The 27,626-nt window shown below is 40.3% G+C and overlaps 1 protein-coding gene across 1 annotated transcript in view; it reads left to right on the forward strand.

Annotated features, from left to right (window-relative positions):
• The window catches only part of PRKCA (protein kinase C alpha), a 158,917-nt gene extending 138,561 nt beyond the window's left edge, over positions 1-20,356 (forward strand). Inside the window, exons 10-17 of the mRNA XM_026067521.1 lie at positions 253-426; positions 3,117-3,208; positions 4,521-4,583; positions 5,110-5,248; positions 10,190-10,270; positions 11,979-12,086; positions 14,484-14,624; positions 19,520-20,356. Coding sequence (XP_025923306.1) covers positions 253-426; positions 3,117-3,208; positions 4,521-4,583; positions 5,110-5,248; positions 10,190-10,270; positions 11,979-12,086; positions 14,484-14,624; positions 19,520-19,684 — 963 coding nt within the window. The 3' untranslated portion in view covers positions 19,685-20,356. The remainder of the gene's footprint in view (positions 1-252; positions 427-3,116; positions 3,209-4,520; positions 4,584-5,109; positions 5,249-10,189; positions 10,271-11,978; positions 12,087-14,483; positions 14,625-19,519) is intronic.
• Positions 20,357-27,626: the final 7,270 nt, after the last annotated feature.

The raw sequence follows: 27,626 nt of genomic DNA on the forward strand, positions 1-27,626 counted from the left end.
CCCTGGGGCAACATGCCTGCGATTCCCGGGGCGCTTGGCCCGGGTTGCACAGGGAGGCCGGTGTTCGAAATGACTAGCACAGCTCGCTGCAGTGGGTGAGTAACGATGATATTTCTGGAGCTTCGATCAAGTTAGCCTGTACCAATAAAAGGAAGAGCTGGGTTGCCATTTGTACCATTCCTTGGGCATATGAGTCACCTTGCTTCCTTGGCAGCTCGGAGGATTTTCACCCTGTTGTTTGTCTCTGTGCAGGTGATGCTGGCAGACAGGAAGGGGACAGAGGAGCTCTATGCAATCAAAATACTGAAAAAAGACGTGGTGATTCAGGATGATGATGTTGAGTGTACGATGGTTGAAAAACGAGTCCTAGCGCTGCAGGATAAGCCACCTTTTCTAACACAGCTTCACTCTTGTTTCCAAACAGTGGTACGTGAGCTCCGTCTTTCTTGCCCCCTTGATGTTTTCCATACTATATCGTTGTGGATTTTATCATTTCCGCCACATTTATTATTATCCAACCTATGTATCATAGGGCTTCTGCACGTAGGAAACAGTGATGAAGGAGATAACCTATGCAATTATCTTTAGCCATTAAACATGCTTACATTTTAAATCTAAAACCTTAGGTTTAAAGATTTTTCTTCACACAGTGATTCAAGCAGGCCAATGTGATAAATCATAAATTTAATAATAAGTGTGCTTTGTTAACTCAGAGCCTTAGGCCTAGATTCCCAGAGGTTCCTAAATACCTTTAAGGATCTGAGGGTAGTACTTGTAAAGTCTTAATGGCTCTTATTATATAATGAGGTGATTAGTCATGAATCAACACTGATGGATTTAATTTCGTTTTCTGGCACCCCTGGCAAGGCAGAAAGCATTTCCTTCCCCATAAATACGTGAAAAGGACATTTCCCCATATTATTGCAATCGCTCAGAGACAGCCTGCCGGAGGAATCTGACAGTCCCCAGCAGCGTCCTTGTTTGTACGGTGCAATTCGACCATATTTTGGATCATGTGGAAAGCTCCGTGGGAGCAGGTGGTTCTCAGGGTGCTTTGGGGTTTTTGGTGTGAACATGCGGATACCCTGACACTTGCAGACTGTCTCCAAATGTTCCAAGATATCTGTAGCTCTTTGCTCACAAGAAAGCAAGGCTGTTCTTGTCTCACCTTGTAGCCATCTGATGACAAAACCCAGAAATGAAGAGTTGTAGCTGAGGGCTAGCGAGGAGATATATGTTGCTGTTTTTCCAGTTATTACTATTCCATGTATCTTACCTCTTGAATCGTTCATTTTTTTTTAATCAAAGAAAAACCGACAGGCAGTTCATTTGAGGTAATAACACTGTAATATTCCACAAATAAAGCACGTCATCCTGTGACCATTTCAAGAGGATTGTGTTGTTAGAGGCATTTTCAAACTCCCTTTAATGGCTACCAATCCCTGAACAGAAAATGGCCTGAATGCAAGAGATTTGAGGACATTGTGAATCTCAACAAAACATGAACGTGGGAACTAATGCACTTGGAAATTTTTTGCTTTCTAAAATATTTTTCCTGCCTCTACTTATAATGAGAAGATTACTCTAATAAAGTGAGAGCTTCTAATAAGAAATAGACTTCTATCTTCCTCCAATTAGCTATATCTTCATATGACTTCTTTAGTAATAACAAAAAGATGAGTATCATCAGTAAAGGAAAAAACGCTTTGTTTAATCTCTCTTTTGGGCAACAATTTCCTTTAGGTGTAAAATCTTAAAGTACAAACGTCTAGTGTTTTCTGTATTCACATTAATAATTTTTTTGGATGTTCATATACAGGAACAATAGAGCCACAAAAGACCTAGATGAATTATTAACAAACACCTTTGCCTCGTTTACTTCATGTTTTTGTAAGTGTTCGGTAATTTGCACTTGGCACTGTGAAACATTCTGGAGGATTAGCATTAGCTATAAAAATGAGAAATTGGGTAAGAAAGAGAAGAAAAGGCATAAACTGTGTGGCTATAGAAAGACTTGATGAATTTTTTTCGTGTTTTTAGCTGCTCTTTTTCCTTCCACACTTCTGTTGCCATGGATTTTATAATAGACAGTTCATATAAAAATTACATTTTATAGTTGTGATCCAGCCAATTAATCATTTTGCCCATGGCTTGTCTATTGAAATCACAGCATTTAAATTTATGTAAATGTTCTGCAATCTTAGTTACTGGAAGATTAGCGACTTTTTTTGTTTTTCCAATCAATGCTCCTGAAGGAAAGAGAGGGAGGAGAGGTTAAACTAAAGCATCTTAGTAATGAGTCTCTTTGCTATCTGAAGATTGGAGCAGAACTTTATTTAAATGCTTCAGGCTAATGATCCTATCCAAAATAAATAAAGGCAATTGAGAGGAAGCCAAAAATATGTCTTCTGTAATTGGAAAGAAGACTAGTAGTGCATCTTGTACGCTATCTGGATCATGTTATAACTGCAGAAAATAAGCTTACAATAATGTTGCCCACCAGAATTTTCAAATTAGGTGCCCAAAATCAGCCACCTAAATAAAAGATACAAGTTGTTTGCAGAGCGTAAATGGTGTATTTTTGCTTAAGTCACTTAGAACAGCTCTGTTTTGGTCATCTGAAAGCTGGAGTTTATGTTCAAGATTCGTAATCTGATACTTTTGTAAACCCTATCAGTACTTTTCTTGTTGCCTTCTTTTAATAATCAAAAAATATATCCATCTTCCTAAGTAAAACTTAAAGGAAGGATTGGAAGTGGCCCCAAGGCAAGAATTTTCAATCATCTTTAACTTTTTTTCACATTTATTTTAAGAGATAGGGCTTTTTCAGACAGGACCGTGTATGAACAATTCTGGGAACGCTGCAGACAAGTAATATGCAAAGCTGCTTCAGGAAATTTGGCAAACCTAGACAGCCCTCCCCAGGCGCTTACTCTTGCCGGCTTTACGAAGCATTCCACTTCCATTTCCTGATCTATCGGTTTTGCCAGAACGTACAACCAATCCCAATAATCTTAAAAGCTTTGTAATAGTATAACAGTGACTTTTTTGTCGATGAATGCATATGTAATATTATGTCTAATGTATTTATGTGCTTCTTTAATGCTTTCTCCTAGGACCGTCTGTATTTCGTTATGGAGTATGTGAATGGTGGGGATCTCATGTATCACATTCAGCAAGTAGGAAAATTTAAGGAGCCACAAGCAGTGTGAGTGTTCACGTTCGTGTATTTCAATCATGTCATCATCTTAACCTTACACTGGAAGAGGTTTAGATTTCTTGATCGCACTAACTAGTAGAATCTGCCTAGATTAAAACTGAAGTCCGGGCTGATTTTTTTGGTTGTGTTTTTTTAAGACCCAGAGGCTGACGTTTATTTTGAAAATGTTGTTTGCAAACATATGACGAAGGTAGCTAAGCCTTTTTGTTAAAAAAATACAGCAAGAACAAATTTATGCAACGCATATTTTAAAAGTGATAAGAATTTAAACAAGGCCAGAGGAATTTAAAACTGTTTTTTGGTGTTCTTGTATTGCTTTTTAAAGTGAGTATAAAAAAATTGAGTAGAACATTTCAGGCTGAAGTAGTGGTACAGGGAAAGACAGTAGAAATAGACTCAACATTACAATATAAATTATAGTTTATACAAGATAAAATAATTTCTCATTTTCATGTATAATCATATACAGCTTGTTTAAATGAGAGGGCTTCTGACTGTAAATATTTGTGATGTAAAACAAAATTTCAGCAAGTGCTAAATAAAAACTAGCTGGTGTGAGAACACTTTTGATTACTAGCTGGTGTGACTTGCCACAGATCCACTGACAACTCAGATGCTCTGTGACAGCTCCTGCCAGTGGCGCATATTGCAGAGCACGCATTCGCAGACAGCTCTGATCCCCTCTTTCAGAGCTAAGTTTTCCTTTTCCTTATGTTAGACTAAAAATTAGTTGTGTCTTTAAATAATCTTCTTGCTTATAATTTGCACAGCTCCACAGTAACAGGCCTCAAACATCCATCAATGTTATATATCCTTTAACTACATCTAGCAATTATATTTTCTATGGTAATCATTTTAATTAGGTTTATGTAATTAATCCATTAACAGACTGTATAAAGGAATGCTATTTCTATAAATGATTTAATACCATATGAATTGCAATGTAAATTGAGCTGCATCATGAATTCAGTATTGATATGTGATTAAAGATAATGACCTCTCCAGCCACAATCAGATCAGTGCAGTAAACATGCTATGCTCCAGCTGCACCAAGGCTTTTCTGGATGAGGAATGGGAGGAATTTCCACTTCTTTTTCTGCATTATTTTATCATCAAATACTCTAAATTAAATGTATCTGCTAAAGTCAAATTGAAGTAAGGTGTCTTTTATGCCATCTATCTGTAACGTAAATTTTATATTCTAATGTTACCATTCTTTGCCATGATGCATTCCCAAAATATTTTGTCAGAGGAAAATCATGAGGTAATAAGAAATTTGATGGTTATTTTTTCCATACAGGTTCTATGCAGCTGAGATCTCAGTTGGGCTATTCTTTCTCCATAATAGAGGGATTATTTATAGGTGAGTATAATCTGATGCAAGTCATTACTAAACGATTTTTAAAGTCCTAAAAGGATTAATTTGCTTGACTTTTCAGAGCATTTATAAAAACGTTTTATAAAAAGCAATCGTTGTCATGTTCTTTTTGTTGTGTTGTTGTTGATGCGCTGTAAACCAAGTCCACTGCTTTACTGAGCAGCTTTCCTGGTGTCGGTGCTCTGCCGTACTCGACTGAAAGCTCCTGAAAACATTATCTTGTGCATTCGTACATCACTTTTTATAATTATACGTGTTCAGAATCTCAATGTCAGTGTGCTCATATTCATATACCGCCATCTCTTCATTAATTCTCCAGTTTCAGGGCTTATGGTCATTCTTATGTGCTGCCGTGGCTGCAGGGAGGTGCCGGGTCCCTTCGGGCTGCAGGCTGCAGTGCCTGCGCATCCCCCCAGAGAGCTGCGCAGATGCCGCACTGACCCGCGGAAGGAGATAACCTGGCCCTGCTTGATCCTAAACATTAACATTAAATTACTGTGATTCTTCATAGAGATCTGAAATTAGATAATGTGATGTTGGATTCAGAAGGACACATTAAAATTGCTGATTTTGGAATGTGCAAAGAGCATATGTTAGATGGAGTAACRACCAGGACCTTCTGTGGCACTCCAGACTACATTGCACCAGAGGTAAATATGGACCTTTTCAAGAACCTTATAGTCTCTCAGATGAAAATTGTCAATACACGTTTCATGCCCCCACCAAATTTTGATAGCTGTAAACCTGGATGCTTTGTGGATGGTACTATTTATACTTCCACAGGAATATTAAATACATTTGTGAATTAATACAGTACTATCAGTAATACTGCTCTGTTTTAAAGAATACTAGTTGATTGAAAAACTATTTTTTATGAGATCAGATTTTAAAGTTTTGTTCATACTAGCAAAAGACTAAATAAACAGGGTCACCACCTTGTGATTTCAAATTTATAGCCCGGAAGCATTAATGTACAAAACTTTGTGCTTTAATTTGTGAAGTCGGAGAGAGTTAACAGGTGTTGCTGAGGTTGTTGTTGAGGTCAGCAAAGATATTGGTTATTGGGAGGAAACATAGCTTCTTTAATGCATCTCTCTATGGGTTCACTCAGCCGTACATACATATATATATATAAATATACATATACGTATATATACAGGATTGTGCAGCATTTTCAGGAAATCACAAGTCTGTCATTGATTTTCAGAAGGGACTAATGAGGCCTTGAAGTTTTTCACCAGCTTCCCCTACTACTTTAGTCTTTTCCAGGTCATGCCTTAGCAATGGTGCACAGTTTTCATGAGCTACTGCTTTTGATCTTATGAAAGCTCCAATCCTTGAAAGCCTAAACTAAGCTATAAGATCAGGACTTGACGTCATAAATCCATAATTTCACCTGAGTTTTCTGTGATTTACCAATATTCCAAAAAAGTAACTCCTCAATCAGCATCTTGCTTCTCATATCAGTTAGGGCCCTACATTAATTCAAAATCAGGAAAATTTCACACAAAAATAACATCCAAAACAACTACAATTTACATTTCTTTCAAAATAAACTTCTTTCACCCAACCGTAGCCATACTCTTGAGGCCTCAAACAGAGGCTTCTCAGTGCATTCACCTGTCCTGCATTCAAACAACCAAAATACTGAAAATTAGATTCAAACACAAGCCTAATTGTGGTGTGTCCAAAGTGTATGGTTGATTATGAGAAACAGTTAATCTGGTCTTTGTGTGTCCCAAGCTTTCAAGAGTCTTGACTTGCTTGGCTGCCAGCTGAATGCAAGAGGCTGGATGCTGATCCGAGATGCGCTGTGTTTYGCTGGACGCTGGGCGAGAGGCGTCTCTGCCTGGAACGTTTCTGGCTGGAACTGAATGCTTGTTGGAGTGTAGGAGATTTATACGTGGACAAGTAAATTAGTGTCTGAGGCAAATTTTGTCATCTCTGTGAAATTGGAATGAAAAATAGTTTTTTTTTTCCAGTTGCTAATTCGTGCTTTCCAGAATGAAATATCATGTATTAAAAGAACCTGCGTTTTTCACAAATTGCTGTTGCTTGCAACAGGATATCAGAACACCCAGAGCAATATTGCATTTTTCCCTGTCAAAACATAAATGAAGCCATTATAGCAAATTAAAAATTGACCTTTCTCTGGCAATAGGCTTGTGCCAATTAACATCCAAGAATGTGTACTCAGTGCCCAGAATGATCAATGTGGGTCAGCGCTGGAATGATTTATTTCACTCTATTTGGAAATTTCATGTAAAGAAATAAACCTTTTACCAAAACATTTGGTAACTGGGAGGAAATTAGTCTTCGTTTATATTATCTTACAAACAGATTTTCTTTTATTTAGATGGCTGATTTGCTGTAGTTTCTGAAGACATTACTGTGACTGACAAATTACTAAATTAGGCTGTATGATAAACTTCAAAGTAAGGAAGATGCTTTGCCTGCAGGAGCATTTCAGCGTATTTTTGTGGGCTGGAATTTGCTATAGGTTATAATGAGGAAGCGCTTGCACGGCCCAGTTCCCTGCTGTGTGGAGGTAACGGAGCTCGTCTTGGGTAGGGGACCTAGAACAGAATAGTCCTCTGAGCTTGGCAAGAACAATAAAAATACCTCTATTTCTCAAAAATAGAGAATCAGCTCTTCTGCTGAGTGTTAGGGAAAGGGGGAGTCTAGGGGGCTCTGGAGGAGCCTTCGCCATCTCTGCTCTCAGCAGATCTCATTAACGACCTGCTTCCGGGGGGGATCACAGTTCTGGACCAGGAACACTGTAAAATATTGCTTTCCTTCCGTACTGATTGCAAAAGTTAGCGTTTTTTATTCCTCAAGTGTATAACACACTGGAATTAACTTTTTTTTTTCCTATCGTATGAAGTTGGAGGAGCGTGCGAAGGTTAAGCTGGTGGCGTCGCGGGTCTGACCACGTCTGTCAGACGGAAAAAGCGATTAGCTAGTAAAGAATATTCATCGAGGTGCTGAACTCGAGCATAAATATTTATGGTCCTAGTGGCATAATATCCTTGAAATCGATTAATACTTTGTGTCTCCTTGGCCAGTCAAGGGAGACAGAGGGGCCGGATGSCCGGAGCGTTCCCGGGCAGCGAATCTGCCGGCGCCAGCTGCTGCCCGCGGCGCAGCACCAAACCCCACCAGCAGCAGCTCGCGGCAGCGCAAGCACCGAATGTCGGAAGAATCCAAATTAAAAACTCCTTTCCCCTCCTCCTCCTCCATCTAGTCTCCTCAAAGCCTTAAGTTCTAACCTTACGTTTGCCRGGATTATGGGAGGCTATAGATATTACAGAGGTTCAGAAAGTGCACTTTTGACTGTTTCTTGTGCCAGTTATATTTATTTCTTTTAATAACTGTGTTTTAACTTTTTCAGTAGACATAAGATACGCTCACAGAGGACTTTGTCTCTTGCCTCTGGGATATAATCCTTTCATCCCAACCAGCTACCAGCTGCAGGCTGCAGTGATCTAAACTTTCCTACAAATTGCTAGTATTAATCTTTGTGTCCTGCTCTTAGCTGTGCCTTCCTTGGAGGCAAAAAAAGAAAAAAGAGAAGAAGTGATCAGCATTCCTCTGCCAGGTTGGCTGGATGCGAGAAGCTCCCCTGAGCTCTTCCTGATCGCTCAAATCCGCAGAATCCAAAAAGGCAGAGCTCTAAAAACACACTTAGAGGTGGGCAAAGTGGGGCATTTGAAACGCAAAAGGAGCTGGAAAGGGCAGTTGTCTGCATTAGCGATGGGCAGGGCGGGGAAGGGAAGGGTCCCATCAGCTGCCCGCTCTGCTCTGCTCTGCTCCGCGCCRGGCGGCGAGATGCTCCTATGCCGCTCTTTATTCCAGGGGAGATCCGAAGTTGTGCTCGCAGCTGGGATTACTTGCTTGGTGTCCGGGTGTGTTTCCGAAAACCCCGCGCGGGCGTCGCGCGACTGGTCACCCCRTGGGAATGGCGCTACCGCCGGGGGGAGGCGTCGGGCCGCTTGTCGCTCTCTTCCGTCGATGTCGATGCGTGGCAGCGAATAAACTTTTCAGCCAGGGACACAGGGCAACGTTTTTACAACATTCTCCTAAGTCTGACCGTATTTTAGGTTAAATGTAGGAGCTGTTTTCATGTTAATTCCGTCTCTCTCGCTGATCCTGCTTGACATTCTCCCGCAAAGGCAGATTTAATTGGGGCAGATTGCATTTGCTGATGAGGACGCTGTTTCGAGAGCAACCCAGTCTTGGCCTGCCTGTTGCCAGTTAAACAGCGTCATTAAGTCGGTGCTTTGTTACCACTTTCATTTTATGGCATTGCATTATCATATTTAAAAGATTTCCTCTCCTTAATCYTCCCATCAAACTCTTTGGAGTAGGAAGAGAAGTGGATTGTCATCTCCTAGACAGAGTGAGAACCGTGGCGTAGGCTTCGTAGCAGCATTTTCTCTCTCGGTGCTACGAATCTTTTTCTCTGTTGCTAATTGAAGAAAATTGTTCCTACAGCGACCACTTCCATGGAAATGCACTGACTGTACACAGTGTTCTGCCCTTAAAATGTAATGACCTTCTAAAACATATCCATTTCCTTTTTGACAAAAACACGCCTTCCTCTAGGGCGAGGAGGGATTGTGGGGAAGGGGCGAGAAGGAAGTGTTTTAACATTTTCTGTGTGTCTTTTTTCTGGACAAAATTTTGAAAGTGTTTGATCTTTAAAGTAGCAGCATTAACTCCAGATGAACCTAACTGGTGAATGATAATTACAGGCAGAGTAACCAAGTGCATCAACTGCTGTAATATGAAACGAGTGTCCTAAATATATAGTATAAAGCCAAATATCTGTGATTACTGCTAAAAGACAATTAGTGAAGATCGCCTTTCTGTAGGACCTTTCACCTGAGAAACTGCTGCTGCCTCCGGTTATGTAATACATGTCGAAGTGTGATTGGTTTTGAAACTCTGTGCTAAGAAATATTGCGATACTTTTTAATTCATGTGCTGTGATCATCCCGGTGAAGAACTCACAGAACTTTGCTCTTCTCTTAAATTTTGATTCCTTTCAGAGTAGGACAAAAATATAAATACTGAAAAGAACTAGAACTCTTAATTATTGATCATCTCTAAATTGAGTGAGTCTCATGATTTGAAGTTTTGACACAAATGGATAAAGTTTTTGTCTTGTCTTCTACATCGTGCTGCTCTGCTTCCTTCTTTGCCTTCAAATACACATCCCTAGATTTCCTAGGAGCCAAATTTCCCAAGATACTTGGGTACCAAAAGACGCAGGTGGGTGTATACTTACATTTGCAAAACTGTCCAACTCCCACCAAAACCCGTGGAAGCTGGGTACCTCCTCTGCTGTAGATCCAGTTACTAATCCCAATAAGCCGCACGTGCTCTGTAAATCCCCCCAGAAACTGTGAGAGAAATGTCCTGTGCAGAGTGCGGAAACCTCATTGACGTTCAGTCAGCGATCAGCTGGAGCGAGGGTTGCGGTATCGGCTTTCTGGGCCTTTGCGAGCAAATACGTTTGTAGGTCAGTTTTTATCTAATGTGTCACAAGACCAGATCTCAGCTAACGTTGCTTTTYTGTGATTACCCAGATTATTGCTTACCAGCCCTATGGGAAGTCGGTGGATTGGTGGGCGTACGGAGTGCTGCTCTATGAGATGTTAGCTGGTCAGGTAAGCGTCACGGTACTGCTGCTCCTGCCTCGCAGAACGTACTCTGTGTCGAAGCCCAGCACGGCGATTATCTYGCCTTGCCCCTTTCTCCAAACATCAAATACAAGCTGCTCTTGCTCATATTCAAGGCTATTGATGGCCTGATGCCCTCTGCTGCCAGTCTCTTGCCCCATGCTGAGGTCGACTTCTCTCTCAGTGAGTCCATCCTCRGCCTACCTGCAGCGTGTCCCGCTGCCCGGGTTCCCCAGGGGCATCTGCAGAGCTCCGCTCCCGTCCTCTTCTGCACCCCCTGCTGAAAGCCAGCTTTGCTGTGATGGCCACAGAAAGCTGGCTGAAGCGTTGGAGCCTTAGGGGACAAGCTTGTGGCCTTTCCTACTACTGTTATCTCTGTGTACTCTTGACTGTCTGCCTCCACTGAGAATGTATTTAGGCTCTAAGCTCTTTGTAGTGCACCCACACAGTCAGGCTCTGCCTTTGAGTGTGGTTTCTTTGTCCTGAGATAATATTATAAATAGCCATCTTCAAAATTGAATGGGAGGCACTTCAACAGGAAAACGCATGTCAAATGGAAGAAATACCTTTCAGCTGTTTGAAACCAGAGGATATGAGAAGACTGTTTATATACTCTGCATTGCAGTTAAATCGCAAGAATACACTTCTTGTGTTGTGTGTCCTAGGGGTGAAGTATGGGTCTCGCCACTTGAAATACACTTAGTTACAGACCCTTTTTCTGCACGGTTAATGAGATGCTGCTCTCTGAGTCACTGAAATAGAAAAGCAATGCTGTATTGCACTAAACAGAAGATAACAACCAACTTTAAGGAATTCTATTACTGTCTTGAGTTAAAAAAGATTTATGCAAGTGGCTTTCAATAGTGTTAGCTGGAAGCATGCATTTCCTAAGCTTAAAATACACATTTTTAACAAATGCATATAATAGTTTCTCTACTAAATTGAAGTAGACTTTTTAAAGGTTTTTAGCAATTGAAGTTGTTAAAATTTACAGTGTACGCTGCAATATTAGGCATCTGAGTGCTTTTACGAAAATGAGATTTACCAATGGCTGAGACTTAAACAGTGCCCATACGTGATATCCTGGGAGTTTACCCAGGGGCACTCTGCTCATCACCTATATTTAAAGATAAAGCGCAGCCCTTTCTTGTGACACAGTCTCCCCTTCCCAGAAGCAGTGTCCACAGCCATGTCTTGTAAAACAAACTGGAGCTTGGCTGGAATTACATGAGGAGTGGATATACCTTAACACAAGGTCATTAAAAGTAACAATCCCCAAACTTTACCGTTTAAAGTATATTTGGCTGCTGGTGCACAGTAACTTTAAAAGCCAGTTAAAAAATATCATAAACTCATTAAAGATAATCCTGCACACTTCTCATTAACCTGGCTGCCATGGTGAGGACAGAAGTGGATTTTGCTCCTCAATTTCTGTCAAAGACTGCTAAACACTAAACTAAGACCCCCACGCTGCAGGTGCCTGGAAATTTGGCATCGGCTGGAAGAGTGGGCAGGTTCCACTGCAGTGTTCCCTTCTCCGTGGGCATCCGTGATTGACTGCTGCCGGAGGCAGGTTGCTGGGCTAGACGGACCTTTGCCCTGACCCAAGATGGCCAAAGTGTTATCATGCCATTTCATAACAAGTGGAGAATTAAAGAATAATGCTAATAATTCACCTGCAATTTATTTTTAACAGCCTCCATTTGATGGAGAAGACGAAGATGAACTTTTCCAGTCCATAATGGAGCATAATGTTTCCTATCCAAAATCACTGTCCAAAGAAGCTGTCTCTATCTGCAAGGGGGTGAGAAAGATGTTTTTTCATCACAAGGTTTCTTTTCGGCAATCTTTTTGGCAAAACATGTCGGACGTAATATTTCTAAGTGCAACTTCTGACGGGCTGTGTTAAGCTATATTGTGATACGGCGCTCATCGTCTGGTGTCACGGATAATTATTCAACTGTTCCCGCTTTGCATGCTTGTTTTATGGTAAGAACAAGTGTCAGGATCAGAGGCTGCGAAATCCAAAGCAGAATTTGGAAGCAGGGTGATGGTGTGATGAGATTTCTCAGCACACTGGATACTAGACACTCAAGCAAGCGGCTGCAGGCCAGAGCCCTGTTTTGCCTAATCACGGTAGCAAGCTAAAACAGTTAATAAGAACCATTTCATAGTGTAGGCAAAGATGAAGCTGTGTGAAAATCTTTAGTGTGAACACAAGGAATTTGTGTGGAAATCCTCACCCAGCTGTAACTTGTGTGACCTAAAATTCATTTCTAAGTTAATTTAATTTTTTTTCGAGAAAAAGAATAGATTTGAATTCAGGGGATTAGCTCAGAAAAAAAGAATTCACACTCCATATGAATCCCTGGAGTATCTCAGTTCTGCAGCTTTTCCAAAACATGATCTATGAAGTCTTACTTTGATGTCTTATGGTGAGAAAATATCAGTGCACTTACAGTGTCAATTAACTTGGCGTTTACTTTCTTCCTTTCACTTGCAACTGTGTAGGAAGTATTGTGCATAACCTGGGTGTTAATCCTTTAAGGAAAAATCGTCAAGAAAAAGCTGTTTAGACCAACAAAATACAAGATCACTCTATATTTGGAGTTTATCCCAATGTAGAAATGCTGGATCTGGCCAACAAAAACTAAACATGATATGTTTTGTAAAGTACACACAGATTGTATGCTTTGCTGTGAAAACCATATATTCAAACAGTTTATATGCAGGCAGTATATCCAACATTTGAGCCTGATCTAATTGCCCGGCTCTGTGCTCCTCTCTGCTGCTGAGACTTCTGCCGGCTCGTTACGCAAAGGGAGCTCAGAAAGTTGTAATTGCATTGCACCACCAGCGTTAAGGTCAGGTCTCTGCGATGTAGCACGTCTGAGGTCTGCATTAAACTAACAGATTCACCCCAAACCTCAGTTAGCGTTGCACCCGAGCTCCGCCGGGTCGAGAACGTGGTGGCTCTGCTGCTTCTGAGGCTGGGAGCCAGCAGCAGCACAGCGGCCCGGGGACGGGCATGTTGCGCCGCCGCGTTGCCAACATTGAGTTGGCTGCTGGACACTGCTGTTCCGCTGATTCGCAGTTTGCTGGTTTTGGCAAGCGCAGGAGATTTGGAACACAATTAATACTGCTGGAATCATTATTCGTGTTTTCCTATATCACCTGCTGTCAAAGCAAGTGTTTTAGAAAAGTTAACAAAAATAGCCAGAGCTGTTATTAAATTGAAGACCGATGTGGTCCTATCCCAGCGCACAATCTCCTTGCTGAAGTCTGCTTAGAGATCTTTTTTATTTTAGTTTCATACTTGGAATGTGATCAACTGAACATTTGGAGGGAGGCTAAGAGACTGAAGCAGTACAGCTGAGGTTTTAAAAAGATGTGTTAAGGTATCACTCCTAACAAATTAATCTTATATAACATGGAAAAGAGCTTTAAAAAGTCCCCACAATAGTGGAACTGAGAGCTGAAGCTACATTGCTCAGTTCCTAATGCATATATCAATTGACAGCTGATACTCTGAGGAGCTTGTTAATTAGGGAGCACGTAACTGCTTCAAAGTATGCAATGCAGATGCTGCTTTTTTCTTTTTTTTTCTTTTTTTCTTTCTTTTCCCAAGCGTGCATTATCTATGCAGCTGAGTTTAGTACTGACCACAATGGCATTAAGGATGCGAGAGAGGAAACGCAGATTAGATATTGTCAGCTGGGTGCCAAGAAATTGTAGGCTCTGTAATGAGATGTCCTGAACATGCCCAGAAAGATTAAAGGAAGGTTGTACTTCGTACAGCTTTAGTATAATGGAATTTATTAAGTTTAACTGATTGTAGAGACAGGGCAGAAGCTGTTCTGGAGATGTGTAAGAGTGAACCGAGAGACCAAAGGTGAAATGCCGGAGCGGATCTGCGGCGAACCGGGATGAGCCCAGCATACACGGCATGCAAACGCTGGCCGCGTTGCAAGCCTTTGCCTAGGGAGAAAACTTCCACAGCGCAGCCTCTGCTTTTGCTGCTGACGTGCAGTGATCAAACAATAAAATTAGTCTACAAAAAAAGATTTTAGCTTTTCATAACAATTTTATTACCAATTTGCGTCTCGAAGAGAGGAACAGTAACTTTGCAATCTGTGGCAAGGTCTGTCACGCTGTCACTCCAGCATTACATTTACTCGTTTGGTGTTTTCTTCCTTGATAGCTAATGACTAAACATCCTGCGAAACGCCTTGGCTGCGGCCCTGAAGGTGAAAGAGACATCAGGGAACATGCTTTCTTCAGGAGAATTGACTGGGAAAAGCTGGAAAACAGAGAGATTCAGCCACCTTTCAAGCCTAAAGTGGTGAGTGAGGTGCAAAATATTTCCCTGGCTAAATATGTTGTCTGCAGTCATGCTTTTCCCTGGGGTGAGATTAAAGCTGGCTTGGTGGTGCTGCAGATCCGGGACACTTCTAAAATTAGGCATTTTGGTTATGGCAGGCCAGTCTGTAAATCCATTAATGCTTTTGCAATGTGTAGTATAAGCCGGGGTAGTTTGCTCCTTGGCAAAATGTCTCGCCGTGTTATGCCTTCTGACTGGACATCGGTGCGCTGCGCAAGACACCCAACACGGGGAAGAATGGCATATTCCCATCAACCACCTCTGGCACGTAACAAATTAAGTTCCCAGCCATGTCCTCTGCACAGTGTAGATGTCATCTACCTTTAGCAGATGACTAACGGTATTTAAATTACTAGGGTGGATTTCCTTCACAGTGGACTACATTGTGCAAGGGTTTTGTATTTCCCGTCTTAGAGTGAAAGAACCCAAATCTGCTGAGCAGGAAAAATACAGATTTTTTTCTCCACCCATTTCCAAAGAAAAGATACAAACCATTTCCTGTAGTGGCACTTACACCTCCTGCAATTTTATCTGATTTGTTTTTAATGTTTATTACTGTTTTGCAYGTATGTATCCATAGGAATATTTTAGAAATCCAAACAAGTGAAAAGATGCCCTTGCTGCGAGAACTGTTTGTACAATATAATTTGAAGAACTGTCCTTTTGATACAGAGTTTCTTTCAGCATGTACAATACTTTATGGACATGCAAAGAAAAATATTTGGATACAAGAATAAAAGCTTTCAGGAGCAGCTATAAATTGTTGTGCCCTAGCATTGAATCTTTCTGCTATAACGCTGGTTTTGCTTCAACTGTGAAGCTGTAATATTGCAGGTGTAGAGTCACTGGTCTGTGCACTGGTTTATTTATCGATGCAGACATGGTAGTGTGGTATCGCAAATTAATGAACAGAGGGAGGACACTACCCAGTGGCAGAATATATTCATCTCTTTTTGTGTACAGATGACTCTTGTTCGCACTGACAAGAGGGGAGTTGTGTACCAAGAAGAGTGTTTTGTGCYGCGGAAACTCAGCCTTTTCATATGGTGTGGATTTTGGGCACAAGACTCTGTAAATACATCAAGAAACATAGATGGTAACACTACCCCAGCCGGCCTTGCCCAAGAGCTGTCAATCAGGAGCGTTGCACTTCTTTAAACAATGTTTTATGCAAATTTTTCATTACATGCTTTTTGTAGCAAAATTAAAGCTGATAAAGCACGTCTACCTTCTCAGCTGTAAATTTTATTATTTAAGGAACTGAGTGCTTAAAAGTAACATCAGCACACAGATACTAAAAGCTTGAAATATAGCCTGGATCCATCACAACACCTTTGATTGTACATTATGGCCCCAGTGCAGAACAGCTGCGCTGGTTCGCTGTGGTTGATCCTGACTTGTTTTGTTTATACAGGCTGCTAATAAAATATACCAACGGAGTCCAAGCATTCACATGAAGCCTAACTTTCTCAAACAAAAATCATTTAAAATCCAAGTCTGATATTTTCATACCCTTTGAATAACTCATTTAGCAACATATTGTGATTGCTGATTCTATTTATATTGATTTTAGAAAGCGAAAAGCACAAGAACCGTAATCTATTTGTAGAGGTGGACATAGTTATGGGGTTTGTTTCGTTTTCTTTCAGAAAACCTTGCTAGGTGCATCTGCTCTAGGGAGTACGTTGCTGCAGGACTAATCCTTAAGTCCCAATGGACTTAAGTGTTAGGTATCTAAGTACCTTAACTTTCACCTAGGTTTAACTATCTCAAATGCGTTATTAATCTTAGGAGCGTATAAATACCTAAGTTAGATATGGAAAATTTTACCAAAGGTTACCTTCTGTGGTACAGAGCCAGTGTTGTGGGATATCTTACATGCTATAAACAACAGTTAAGTAATTCATTTCAGATTTTTAGTGTGGAAATACTTGCAAAACTGTATTTACAGTTACAAGTTACATTGTTGAGTTAAAAATGGTGTTTGACCTTACACTGTGCAATTGCACACTGCAGTATTCGGCTTGATGCATAGAAGGTGCTAAGTACATACACTGTATCGGCCAAGCAGCAGTGTGCTAATAAGGACATGGCAGAATAAACTATTAAAAGAAATTTGCATGCAATTTGCTTAAAGGTTCACAATCTGAGACACATTTTTCACAATGCATAAAGCACAAATGCTCTATAAATAACCTGTTCCCTTCCAGACTGACATTTCACAGGCTATAGGCCATTGATTGCTTATCTTGGTAAAAAGGTCATTTTACTCGTGTTTGTAAGTGTAAGAGATATAGGAGTCACATATTTTCAGTTCTGCTTTAATACTGCATGAACACTCACAATAACAATGTTAAAATTAAGAAAAATACATAATTGAAGATGCAAAATCATTGATAAATGATTACATTCACATGAAAAAATCCCAATATTTCACACGAGTTATTTTTCAGCTCTACTGCTATAAGCAATAGTGAGCTCTAATGGAGTCAGGAACTGTGGTTTTAATATATGGCTCATTTGATGAGCTTCCACTGGCTGAAAAAAACAGTCTGGGCATAATTTTATGGAAGCATGAGATACATTTGTAAAACGTTGTTTTAGTAAAAAGTCTTCCCAGTAAAAATACCTCTTTTGTTGCTGCTTTGAATTGGCTGTGTTGCCTCCAAACAAATTTGACTGTTAATTTGGAGATGCATCAACTTTCATTCAAACAATGAAGAGTTTTACCTTCTGTCAAAGTTCAACTCTGTCCGTTCTTGTTCTCCAGAGATTTGGTACCAAAATGCATTGGCTTCAGTGGGCAGCAAGGTATTCGGTGAGCACCCTGGGTGACAAAAGCAAACTAACATTAGCCTTTAACCCGTTGAAGTGTCCCTCTGCTTGTGTTTTCCAAGACTGAGCAAGTGGCCTTTTGTGAGCGCTGCAGTCGCAGACCTGAGCATGCGTTTTTCATCTGAAGTATAAAACAACTTGTGCCTAAGGCAGCGAAAGTTCGTTGCGGCTCAGATTGGATGGCATGTCCAAGTGCAGAGTATGCCAGGTGCTTTGCAAGAAGACTGGAAACTTTAACTGAGCTGTTTTTTAGATAGTGTATGAGCTACACACATCTCACCCCTTGGATTCCCTTAATGGGCCCACTTCAATTTTCCTCCTATAAATCCCCAGTTTTCATTCGTGTTAGATTAGTTCAGAAAAATCAATGGTTAATATTGGCCTTTTGTACAAGCCATCTTCTACCCTTACCAAGTTATCCTCTAAGTCTGAAGACAGTAGTGTAATGCAATGTTGCCCTTTAAATCTGATTGCAGACCCGTTCACTAACACAATATTTAACAGTGCAGCTATCCTTTAGAGATGGATAGAGAGGAAAGAGTCACGTACAATGGGAAGAAACGTTCACCGCATTTATTGTATAATCACACTTTGTTCTATGATCTATTATAGCAGATAGTTTTGAAATAAACAGATTTTTCCTTTAGCCCTTTGCCTAATATTCATTGATCAGTTTTCCCCAAATATGCAGTCTTTCTACCCAAGCTAATTTTGTTCTGCTCCCACCTTCATCCTTTTTTTACTTGCCTCTAATCATACTTTGCCGCCTTTCAAGTGTTTTCTGCGTTACTCAAAACTATCCTTCTTGCAAACCTGATTTCTTCTGTTTTACGTTCTGAATGAATTGTGTTCAGTGTGTAGCTCCATATGTAACCACACGTCTCAGCTGGGCTTCATGAGACGGCATGTCTCTTCTTCTAGACAAGAAGGAAGGAAAGCAGTGATAGCACACGTTGTGTCGTGGAGCCGTTGCCAGGATGCGTTCCCTGCCCCGGGTTCCTCCCTGGGTAGGCAACTGGGGCGTGCTGGAGATGTGGCGGTTTAGTTCCTGGGCTAGGTGGAAAGAGGAGTAACTTCCTTAGCAGTGTTTGGAGGTGGTTGACATCAGGGAGAGCGTGTGCTGGCCGGGGGGTTAAAGCAGGATTAGCTTCTGAAGGCCGGGATCACTTACGACTTCTTACGCTGATGTTGTCTGTGAGGCGACCCAGCTTTTCCGTACCCTACACGATTTTGTTTTATTTCACTTCATTCTGAGGGGGACTGAAGTATGATTTGGAATAACTGTCCCAAGGAACTAAGCATTTCATTGATCTGGGAATGGACAACTGCATAATAATGTGTTATAGTTTCAATAATAATGATTATATACACATATACTTGCGCACATATACATATATATAAATCTGTTCATAATTTCCCAGGCATTATATCCCACTTTAGCTTGCATTTTTAGTACACAAAATATTCCCATTAATAAAACCTGCCTCGTTGCTCTCCTACGCTAATGTTAGGCCTGTGTAGCTCTGTTAAAGTTTATGGATTAACAGGAGTTGGATGTGCTTAGACAGTAAAGAATCAAGCATATAAATGAATTCTGTTAAGCTTTCTGCAGATTGTGAAGGAAACAAAGTTAACCCAAAAAGTTAATTTTGCACTGTAAAGGTTTTAAGAAGAATCACACAGTTTGACAGATGAAGTATCTCTTGCCAATACCTGTCCATAAAAACATTGTCTCATTGCTTTATGTCAGTAGTTCTGAACATCTGAGCCTCTTTACCTTCGTACCTCAGGCTGATGGATGGAGAATATTCCAACTCTGCTCTTCATCAGAATTCATGTATTAGAATTGCTGTGTTTGCTTGACTTCTTTTTGTTAAAATCTCAGAAAAGAAAATTGTATCCTAACTACTTGTAAAAAATGTGGGAAAATCTTACATTTACACTGAGGAATTTGCAAAAAAATCAAACTGCTGATATATTGCTGATTTTTTTCAACCTTTTTTTTTCTTTTTTTCTTACAGTGTGGCAAAGGTGCTGAGAACTTCGACAAATTCTTCACGCGAGGACAGCCAGTGTTAACCCCTCCGGATCAGCTGGTCATTGCTAACATAGACCAAACAGATTTCGAAGGATTCTCTTATGTCAACCCGCAGTTTGTACACCCCCTTTTACAAAATGTAGCATGAAACAGCAAAATAGGAACAAATCACGCAATGGGGAATGATCCTTAACCCTAGAATTTTTAGGCCTTTGCCTTGCTGATTCCATTTGGGCCTGAAAATTGTGGGGTTAGGAAGCCTAAGATGGGGGAAAGGCCACTAATTCAGGATTTTGGCTTTGCAACTGAGATGTATTAATGGGAGATAAAGTAGTATATACAGTGCCCATTTATTCTGCTAGAAGTCACCACTGACTCGTCTAAAGTTTACCCTTTTTTGGTACGTTATATATTTTTGTAACTTCCACTATCCTTTTGCTCCCTTTTCCACTCTGCTGTGTTAGAAATAATATAACATTGATCTAAAAAACCCACCACCTTGAATATTTAGTCCTTAACCGCGGATGCCGTGAGATAGGAGCACGGGGCCCAGAGGGAGCACTCCTCCTCCTGGTCTTCCCGGGGACTTCGAGAGAGCAAGAGCACGAGCGACCGCAACGGAGGTGTCACTGGGGAGGAGAGGGCATTGCGAAAAATCGTCAAAAATAGTTGCTTAAAAAATATGACAGGAACAAGCCGGTGGGGGGAGGTGGCAGTGAGGGGAAATAAAATCAAGGTAGCCCCTGAGGCAACACCTAGTCCAGTAAGCAACACCAAATTTAAACTAACTTCAGCAGTGGCCAGATCACTAGCATCTTTGCTAAGTAGCATGTGATAAACTCAAGGGTGAAATTTTGTCTTTAATAATAATAATAGTAATAATTATAATAATATTTTTGTGAATTTTAATCTCCATGAGATTATTCTGTGATCCAGGGTGCCATTGTTTGTTCAGTTCATTTAATTTACACCACTCCTCAAGTTTACTGTTAACCAGTTCTACTAATACCAATATTTTGCTATGAAATTTGTTAACCTGGAATGTAAAACAAAACTGTAAACCCTTAAATCTTATTTACATGGTTTTATTTATAGGCTGCAAATGTAGGGCAGTAAACGAAAGAAGTCATTATATATAGTAAATTAACAAAAAATGCAGTCCCAAGTGACTTCCTGATTTCTCCAGAATAACTCRTGAAAATCGGGTGAGAATTAGTCCTAAAATAGTCAATTTTAATTTAGAACACTTGGGGCTGTTGAATAATGAAGCCTGAAAGAAGAAGCACCTAACAATTGTTTTATTGATAGAAGGGAATTTAATACATTTTACATATGCTTCATGCAATGAATTTTGCATGTTTAGTAATAACTCTTAATAATAAGGGTTAATAATAAGCAGATCTATATTATTGACATAATCATATCAAGCATAAAGAGTATTATAAAAATTTTATAAAACAAATTGTGTTTTATTTGTGAAAGTTMTTGTTCTGAATGATATTATGATTTAGGTTTAGCTAAATGTTTTATTGCTATTGTTTTGGTTTTTATTTTAGTTTTTGGATATTGTTAATGGCTTATGGTATAGTCTGTTTTTTTTAAATGTAGATCTACTTTTAAACAATAATTGCTACCTGCAGGTTTTATACAAGTTTCAATTAGGCTATCATTTCACGTCTGCTTATTGCTTACAGAGAAGGCAATAGACTTTATTTGCAGTGATGAACCCTGTAATCAATGCAGTCTTCTCCTCTCCTATCACTTAGTTTTAAAAAATTTGATACTTCCTCTTACAACTTACCAGAAGATACTAATTCAAATACCAGGAAATATTTTTGTGCATATTTTGGTTTTGTTACAGCATGTAAAATAGTAATCAGTGCATTTTCCTTTCCTTTCCCTTCTGCCTTGTTAATGTTAGCAGCCATGGGCACTTTTTGTCTGTCAGATGTGCATGGCAATGCCAGAAGCATGACGTCTCTGTTGCTGCATGCAGACTGATTACAATTTTTCCAGCATGTAAACATATTCAAAGTAAGATATTTGCCATAAAAGACTTAAATTTGTACTAGAATCTGTAACCGGGGGGGAGGGGGGAGGGGCTACTTTCTAATCATCTTTTATTATAATAAAACATCGAAYCTGTGCCAAAGATTGTTAGAAAGGTCCCGTCCTGCGAAGCTGCAGTCGCGTGAACGGTCTTGGCTTGCGGGAGCGACCCCCGTGGCCGCGGGCGGACTGCCTTTGGGTGAAACGCCGTCGTATGCCCACGCGACTGGGCGGTGCTTTTGCACCTGCAGCGCCCTCAGGAGCCAGATTTTTGGTGCATAGGACCTGTGATTTGCAACACTCCCGAAGTTTGACTTTCGCCCAGTGATAGTCCTGTTGCAGCCACGGCTCTGCATAAGGAGCATCTCCGTGGGTCAGAGTGATCCGATTTTAATGCAGGTTCCTAGGAATAAAACAGACCGTTCTAAGGCATGAGAAAAATACAGTTGCCTATAAGGGGCATTTACCAACAAACAAGTATTCAGATTGTTGCCTAAATAAACAATTCAAATTTTTTAAAAAATTTTAGGGGTAAAATTTTTAAAAAGTCTGTGTCAAATATCAGCCAAGTCTGGGAGTTAATTTTCTTGTTTGTATATTATATACCTTTAAAGTTGTGGATATTCACCATAAAGCATGTGGACATGTACAGCATTTCATGACTTTTTACCTTTTTCTAAATATTACTAGCCTGCCATAGTTTAGGAATATCAGGGTATCATACTATAGAATATAATAGATTCAACAGATTACTTAGGCTCAGATTTTTAATAAATAAGGGGCTCTCAAGTTAGTCAGTAAATCTGCTGGGAGCAGGCATTATATGTGTTTTAAGAATGTGAAGTGAAGAAGAGACTTTTGAAAAGGGAAATACAGGGAGAAACAGCAGAGCACAAGTTTCGGAAGTAAGTATAGGGGAGAGCTAAACCAAGCCCAAAAGAGGCAGGAGAGAAAGCTGGCAGGTGGCACAAACCGTTCTGGTTTTGGTGATGAGATATGAATTGTAAAGCAAAGTCCCGTTCTGGGTGGTTGGTGTTGACACACCTGGGACAGACCATACTGTTCATACCGGAGCGTAACGTTAAAGAGCTGGTCTGACATCTGAGCAGAGCTGCTCGTTTTATGGCTGCTTCTCACAATTAGTTTCTTAGGCACTTGTGTTTGTTCTGCGGGTTTTCTAAGGTCAAAGCAGGAATTGCTCTTTAATATTGTTACCTCAAATTCCTGTGCTTGGGACATCTCATGTCTTCTTCTGTAGGTGTGTGTAAGGCTTACTAAAACGTACTGTGAACTCATTGATCCTGCGAGAACAAGACAAGATTGCATAAAGCGGGTCAAATGGGATTGAATACTTGCGTTACTCTTTGCCTAATGCACTAGCTTGCATGTGGCCGCTGACACTTGGACCAGCCCTTTAAAGAGAATTCAAACGTGCACTGGTGGTTTGTTCATCGCACAGAAATGTAAAGTAGCAAGTAAATCCTTAAGTATCCAGCAAGCTTGTTCGTAATTTTTTAATACAGAAGCTACTTATATAAGATTTTTCACTGATCTGGCTTTCTAGAGAACATTTATTAACAGAGAAGGATGCATTAAAACTGCTTTTCTTTCACTTATATTCAATAGCAACAATAATCCTAACACCCACATTTTTACAAAGATTGCTAAAAGTAAAATTGAAAATTATTTTGCACTGAAGCTGGGGTGAAAGTTTGGGGAACTGTGTTGCACAGTCCCACATACGCTCAAGTCCGAAGTGCTTTGGCTCACGAGGATGCTCCGTTCCCTTCCAAAGGAGAGCCAGGCAGCCGGCATCTCTGCAACTATCAGAATGCAGCGATGGTGCTCAGAAATTGTAGGTGTCAGTGCAGTTGTACTAACTGACTTGGGGGGAAACACACTCAGAGGACTTAGAGTTTGCTAAAAATTTAGGTTTATGTAGGATTTGAATTGTTTAGAAAAAGTTTTGTATTCGTAAAGCTAACCTAAAATCTCGTGGAATTAAACAGTGTTCTGGTTTCCCTCAGATTAAAAACAACCTCCCCAAACCCTTCTCAGTACTGCTTTTCTTTTAAGCTACTTGCTGTGTTGTTTTTAAGATACAAGTGACATGTCATTTCATGATTTGTTAGAAACTCCTCTTACTTGTAGAGAGAAAGTTCTTCTGTTTCCCAGGCTGAAATAAAAGGACAGCTGCGTTGCAAAGTGAGCTGTGCAACAGTAGTTTCTTTCCTTTCTTTTAATGGAGCGGGTCCGTTTCCTGCAAAGAACGCATATAAGGCCTTTAGGCCACTTAAAACTTCCCTGCTGTTTTCAGGGATTAAATGAGACTTAACTGGTTCCTAGGCCCAATGATTCATTATCCGGGCACAGTTTTGGGAGCGTTTATCCCCACTCGGGTCGCCACAGCGGGCCATGGGAGCTGGGAAACGAGCAGGTGTTACAGTGCAGCCCGCTACCTGCTGCCTAGGCTCGTGGCTCTAAACGAGGATTGCACATGCATGAGGAGCAGAGAGCACATTCCTATAATAAAATACTCCAACTTAACACAATTTAGAGGAGAAATGCAATTTAGCTTTCTGATCCTTCGTACCTTACCAAAGTATAATTGAATTTCCTTTTACAATCTGAAGAAAGTTGTTCTGAAAATCAGCTGTTAGTTTAAAAGAAGCTTGTCGTATATAAAAGTCGGGGCCTTTGCAATCTGTCCTGTCTTTCAGGGTGAATTCAACTGCATAACGCTGAGCTCTTGTAAAATTAACAAGGGCAAGCAAGAGAGGAATTTGTTTTCTAGCAGGAAAGATAGCGTGTCCAAGGTTCAGGATTGAACTACACCGCTTGCAATATGTATTTTCTCGTTCAGTGCATCCAGATGTAATCCCAGTTAAATGTAGGAGATGCATGCAGCAAGCAGAGGAAGAAGATCCTCCTTATTAAACAAAATCATTGGAAAAAACAATAATAAGTCTTTGATATTAGTAGAAGGAATACTTACAGTGTTGAGTTTACAGTAGGCTTTCTGAGCTGCCACAGAACTCCTGGAAACATTTAATGTGATTTTGAGTTCTTTTAGTCATTAGCATAAATTATTGTCCTTAGGTTTTGTCTCTTTATAAGTCTGAGTGTCAAGCTGTAGGAAATGTGTTATCTGTGCGCTGTTCCGTAGGCAGACACTGAGCTACAAAGCAGTAAAAGAAAAAAGTATAAAAGCTAAAGCACTTTTTTTCATACTCTTAGGTGTGATCTGAAATAGTAAGTGAAGAGTTAAATAAGAATTGACTCCATAAACATGTATGATTTCATACCAACCAATAACTGTGCCAGGAATGATTGGTAATTAAATAGCCTTATAATGAATAATAAGCATGCACTAAAGCCCTCCTGTGCATAGGAAAACCTTGAGAGAGAGGGAGGGGTGCTCCAGTGCTCGGAGCACAGGCCTGGGAGCACACGACGCAGGCTCGGATCCCAGGCTTGCCACTGACACCCTCGGTGGCCTTGGGCAAGTTACTTAACCTCTCTGCCTCAGTTACCTCATCTGTAAAATGGGGATAATAATACTTACTTACCTCACAAGGAGGTGTGAGGACTTCTTAGTTAATGTTTCTAATGCACTTTTAACCTGAAAAGTGTTGTGTAAGTATTATTATAATTTTTAATATTAAATCAGCTTATTCAACTCACATGGTGTTGCTGGATATACCATGCTATTTCTACTTTTTTATATAACTTTAGTAATTCTACTGAAACCATTTAAAGAAAAAAAGAACAGATCTGATATGTTTCTTACAGAATCCGGAGTACAGCTTAGCTTTTGTTAACTGGAGCCAGGTCRCAGTGTGAAGTGCTGCTTGCTGATTGTGTAGAGGTCAGATGGCTCTTACCTCTTTTCCAGTTACTGAGATTTCTATGTGCAATTAAGGAACTCCATGTAAATGGAAGTCTTAGCAGAATTGATTCTTGTAGGGTATGATTCCCTATAGCTAAATAAAGTCAATACAGCTGTTTTTTAGTAATGTTTATACTGACTTCTTTTAAAGGAGAAGTGATATTCTTTATGCAGCTGGCCCATCCATGACAATTTTATTCAGTGGATAGTTTTCTGTTATTTCTGTGTCATATATCTTCATCTTTTTTTTGCTTATGTGTGACACCATAAATCAAGTGTAACAGAAAATCACCATAGAAGCTATGTTTTTTTCTTCTGTTGATGTTGGTTGACCAAAAAAAATCAACAGACCACTAATAATTTTAAACAGTGAAGTGCAGGAAGAGTAATAATAATAAAAACTGATAATTGGCCCTAACCTGCTTCCATTGCAGTTACAGTACTGGATCTCCAACTGGTTTTAACAGGGAAACCTCACTGGTAGTAAGTCGAGCTGTCAAAGAGCAGCATCGTGCTGCTGCTACCAAACGCAGGCCCTTGTGCTGCTGACTGCAGTCGGCRTCCGAGCAGGCTGTGGGTGGGAGCCGCCTGCAGCCCCTGTTTCCAATGGAGGCAGATCTGGCCAAACGTCCGTTCCTTCCTGCAGGATATATTGGAAAATCTGCAGCTAATGTTACGTTCTTTTTATAGTCATACGTAGGTGAAAGAAACATTTTAATAAAAAGTAAAATTAGGGTTGATCTTTATAAACCTCTCCCTGAGAACTATCTGAATCAGTACACCAGTTACTCAGAGGCAATATTACTTATTTCAGTTATGTTATGGCTCAGTCCTTCCAGAGACGCGAGTGCTCTAGTCTTGGCCTTTGAAGGAATTCAGTGGAACTGCTGAACGCTTCGAACKCAATATGTGCTTAACTGCTTTTTTGGAGCCAAGGCTGGGGGAGCCAGCATCTGGCAGCGCTAAGCCTGGAAGCCCCAATTCAGCAGAATATTAAGTATGTGCCGGAGTCCGTTCCCATTTAGCAACGCGTGTAGGTTTGTGCTTACCTTTAAGCAGCACATCTTCAAATCCCACCGAAGTCAAGGGAACTTGCTGACTTGGGGCAGAAACACACGCTCTTGCAGTGATAATACAGACCGAATCTGTGGACTGTTCCCCACAAAGCATTTCATTTAGTCTTTCATGTGCTACTAAAATGAATGCAAGAAAAAGAATTTTAACAAAATGAAGTGCTCTGTTGCCTCTTTTAAAAAGTTTTAGTGCAATTCCCAAAATGTGATTTTGCAAGATAATGCAGAATACACCTGAAACATTTAAAATTGTTGCATGTTACGTTAGTTTTATCTTTTCTCAAACAAGGAGTAATACCTTGAACTCATTCATACTTTTGAATATGATTTTAAGACTCCAGTTTTGTATTTATGAAGAAAACATTATTTTCTTATCATTTATCTGCGAGATGCTACCTGAAAATGTGGAGAGGCCATTCACTTTTCAAAAAACCATTGGAAATATAGCAGGCAAGACTGATGTATAAATTACTGCATTGGTTTTTTTCTTAATTCTTGATATCTTCGATCTTTGTTTGCATGAAATGCTTTTGTTAAATATTACTTGTAGTTTCCAAGCAAGTGTGTATGAATAAAAACACTGATCATTGCTTTGTGAGAGTTTGGTGTGGCTTTAGGAAACGTCGTGTCAAAACGCACCCCGCAGAGGTAGCGACGGGGCAGCGCTTCCCCAGCTTTGAGGCTTCTGCGATCGCCGCAGAGGTCGCTCAAGCCCAGACCTCGCTTCTCCCTGATTTCTGGTGTTGGCACATGGAATTTTAGCCTGGGCCTTTTTTAATTCCTGTTGATAAAGTGAGAGAAAAAGACGCTTAACTGGGGAAAAGATATGCATGTAAGATCGATCTGCAAGCCTATGGCAAGTAATGTAATTCTAAAAAGAAAATTAGGTATGGAATCATTCCTGGAAAACATTTCCTGCACATTCCTTTAAAAAAAAAGATGCTGGGGAGGCCGAGGAAATTCAGACACCTGCAAAACTCGGAGGGAAATTTTCAAAACCTTCAGACAGGCCCGGTTTTCACGCTGGAGGACTGGTTTCAGTCAAACAGCATTTGCTTTCATTAGCAAGCTTGGCTGCT

The sequence above is a fragment of the Apteryx rowi genome, unplaced genomic scaffold (genome assembly GCF_003343035.1).
Source record: "Apteryx rowi isolate R43461 unplaced genomic scaffold, aptRow1 scaffold_26, whole genome shotgun sequence".
NCBI lineage: Eukaryota > Metazoa > Chordata > Aves > Apterygiformes > Apterygidae > Apteryx > Apteryx rowi.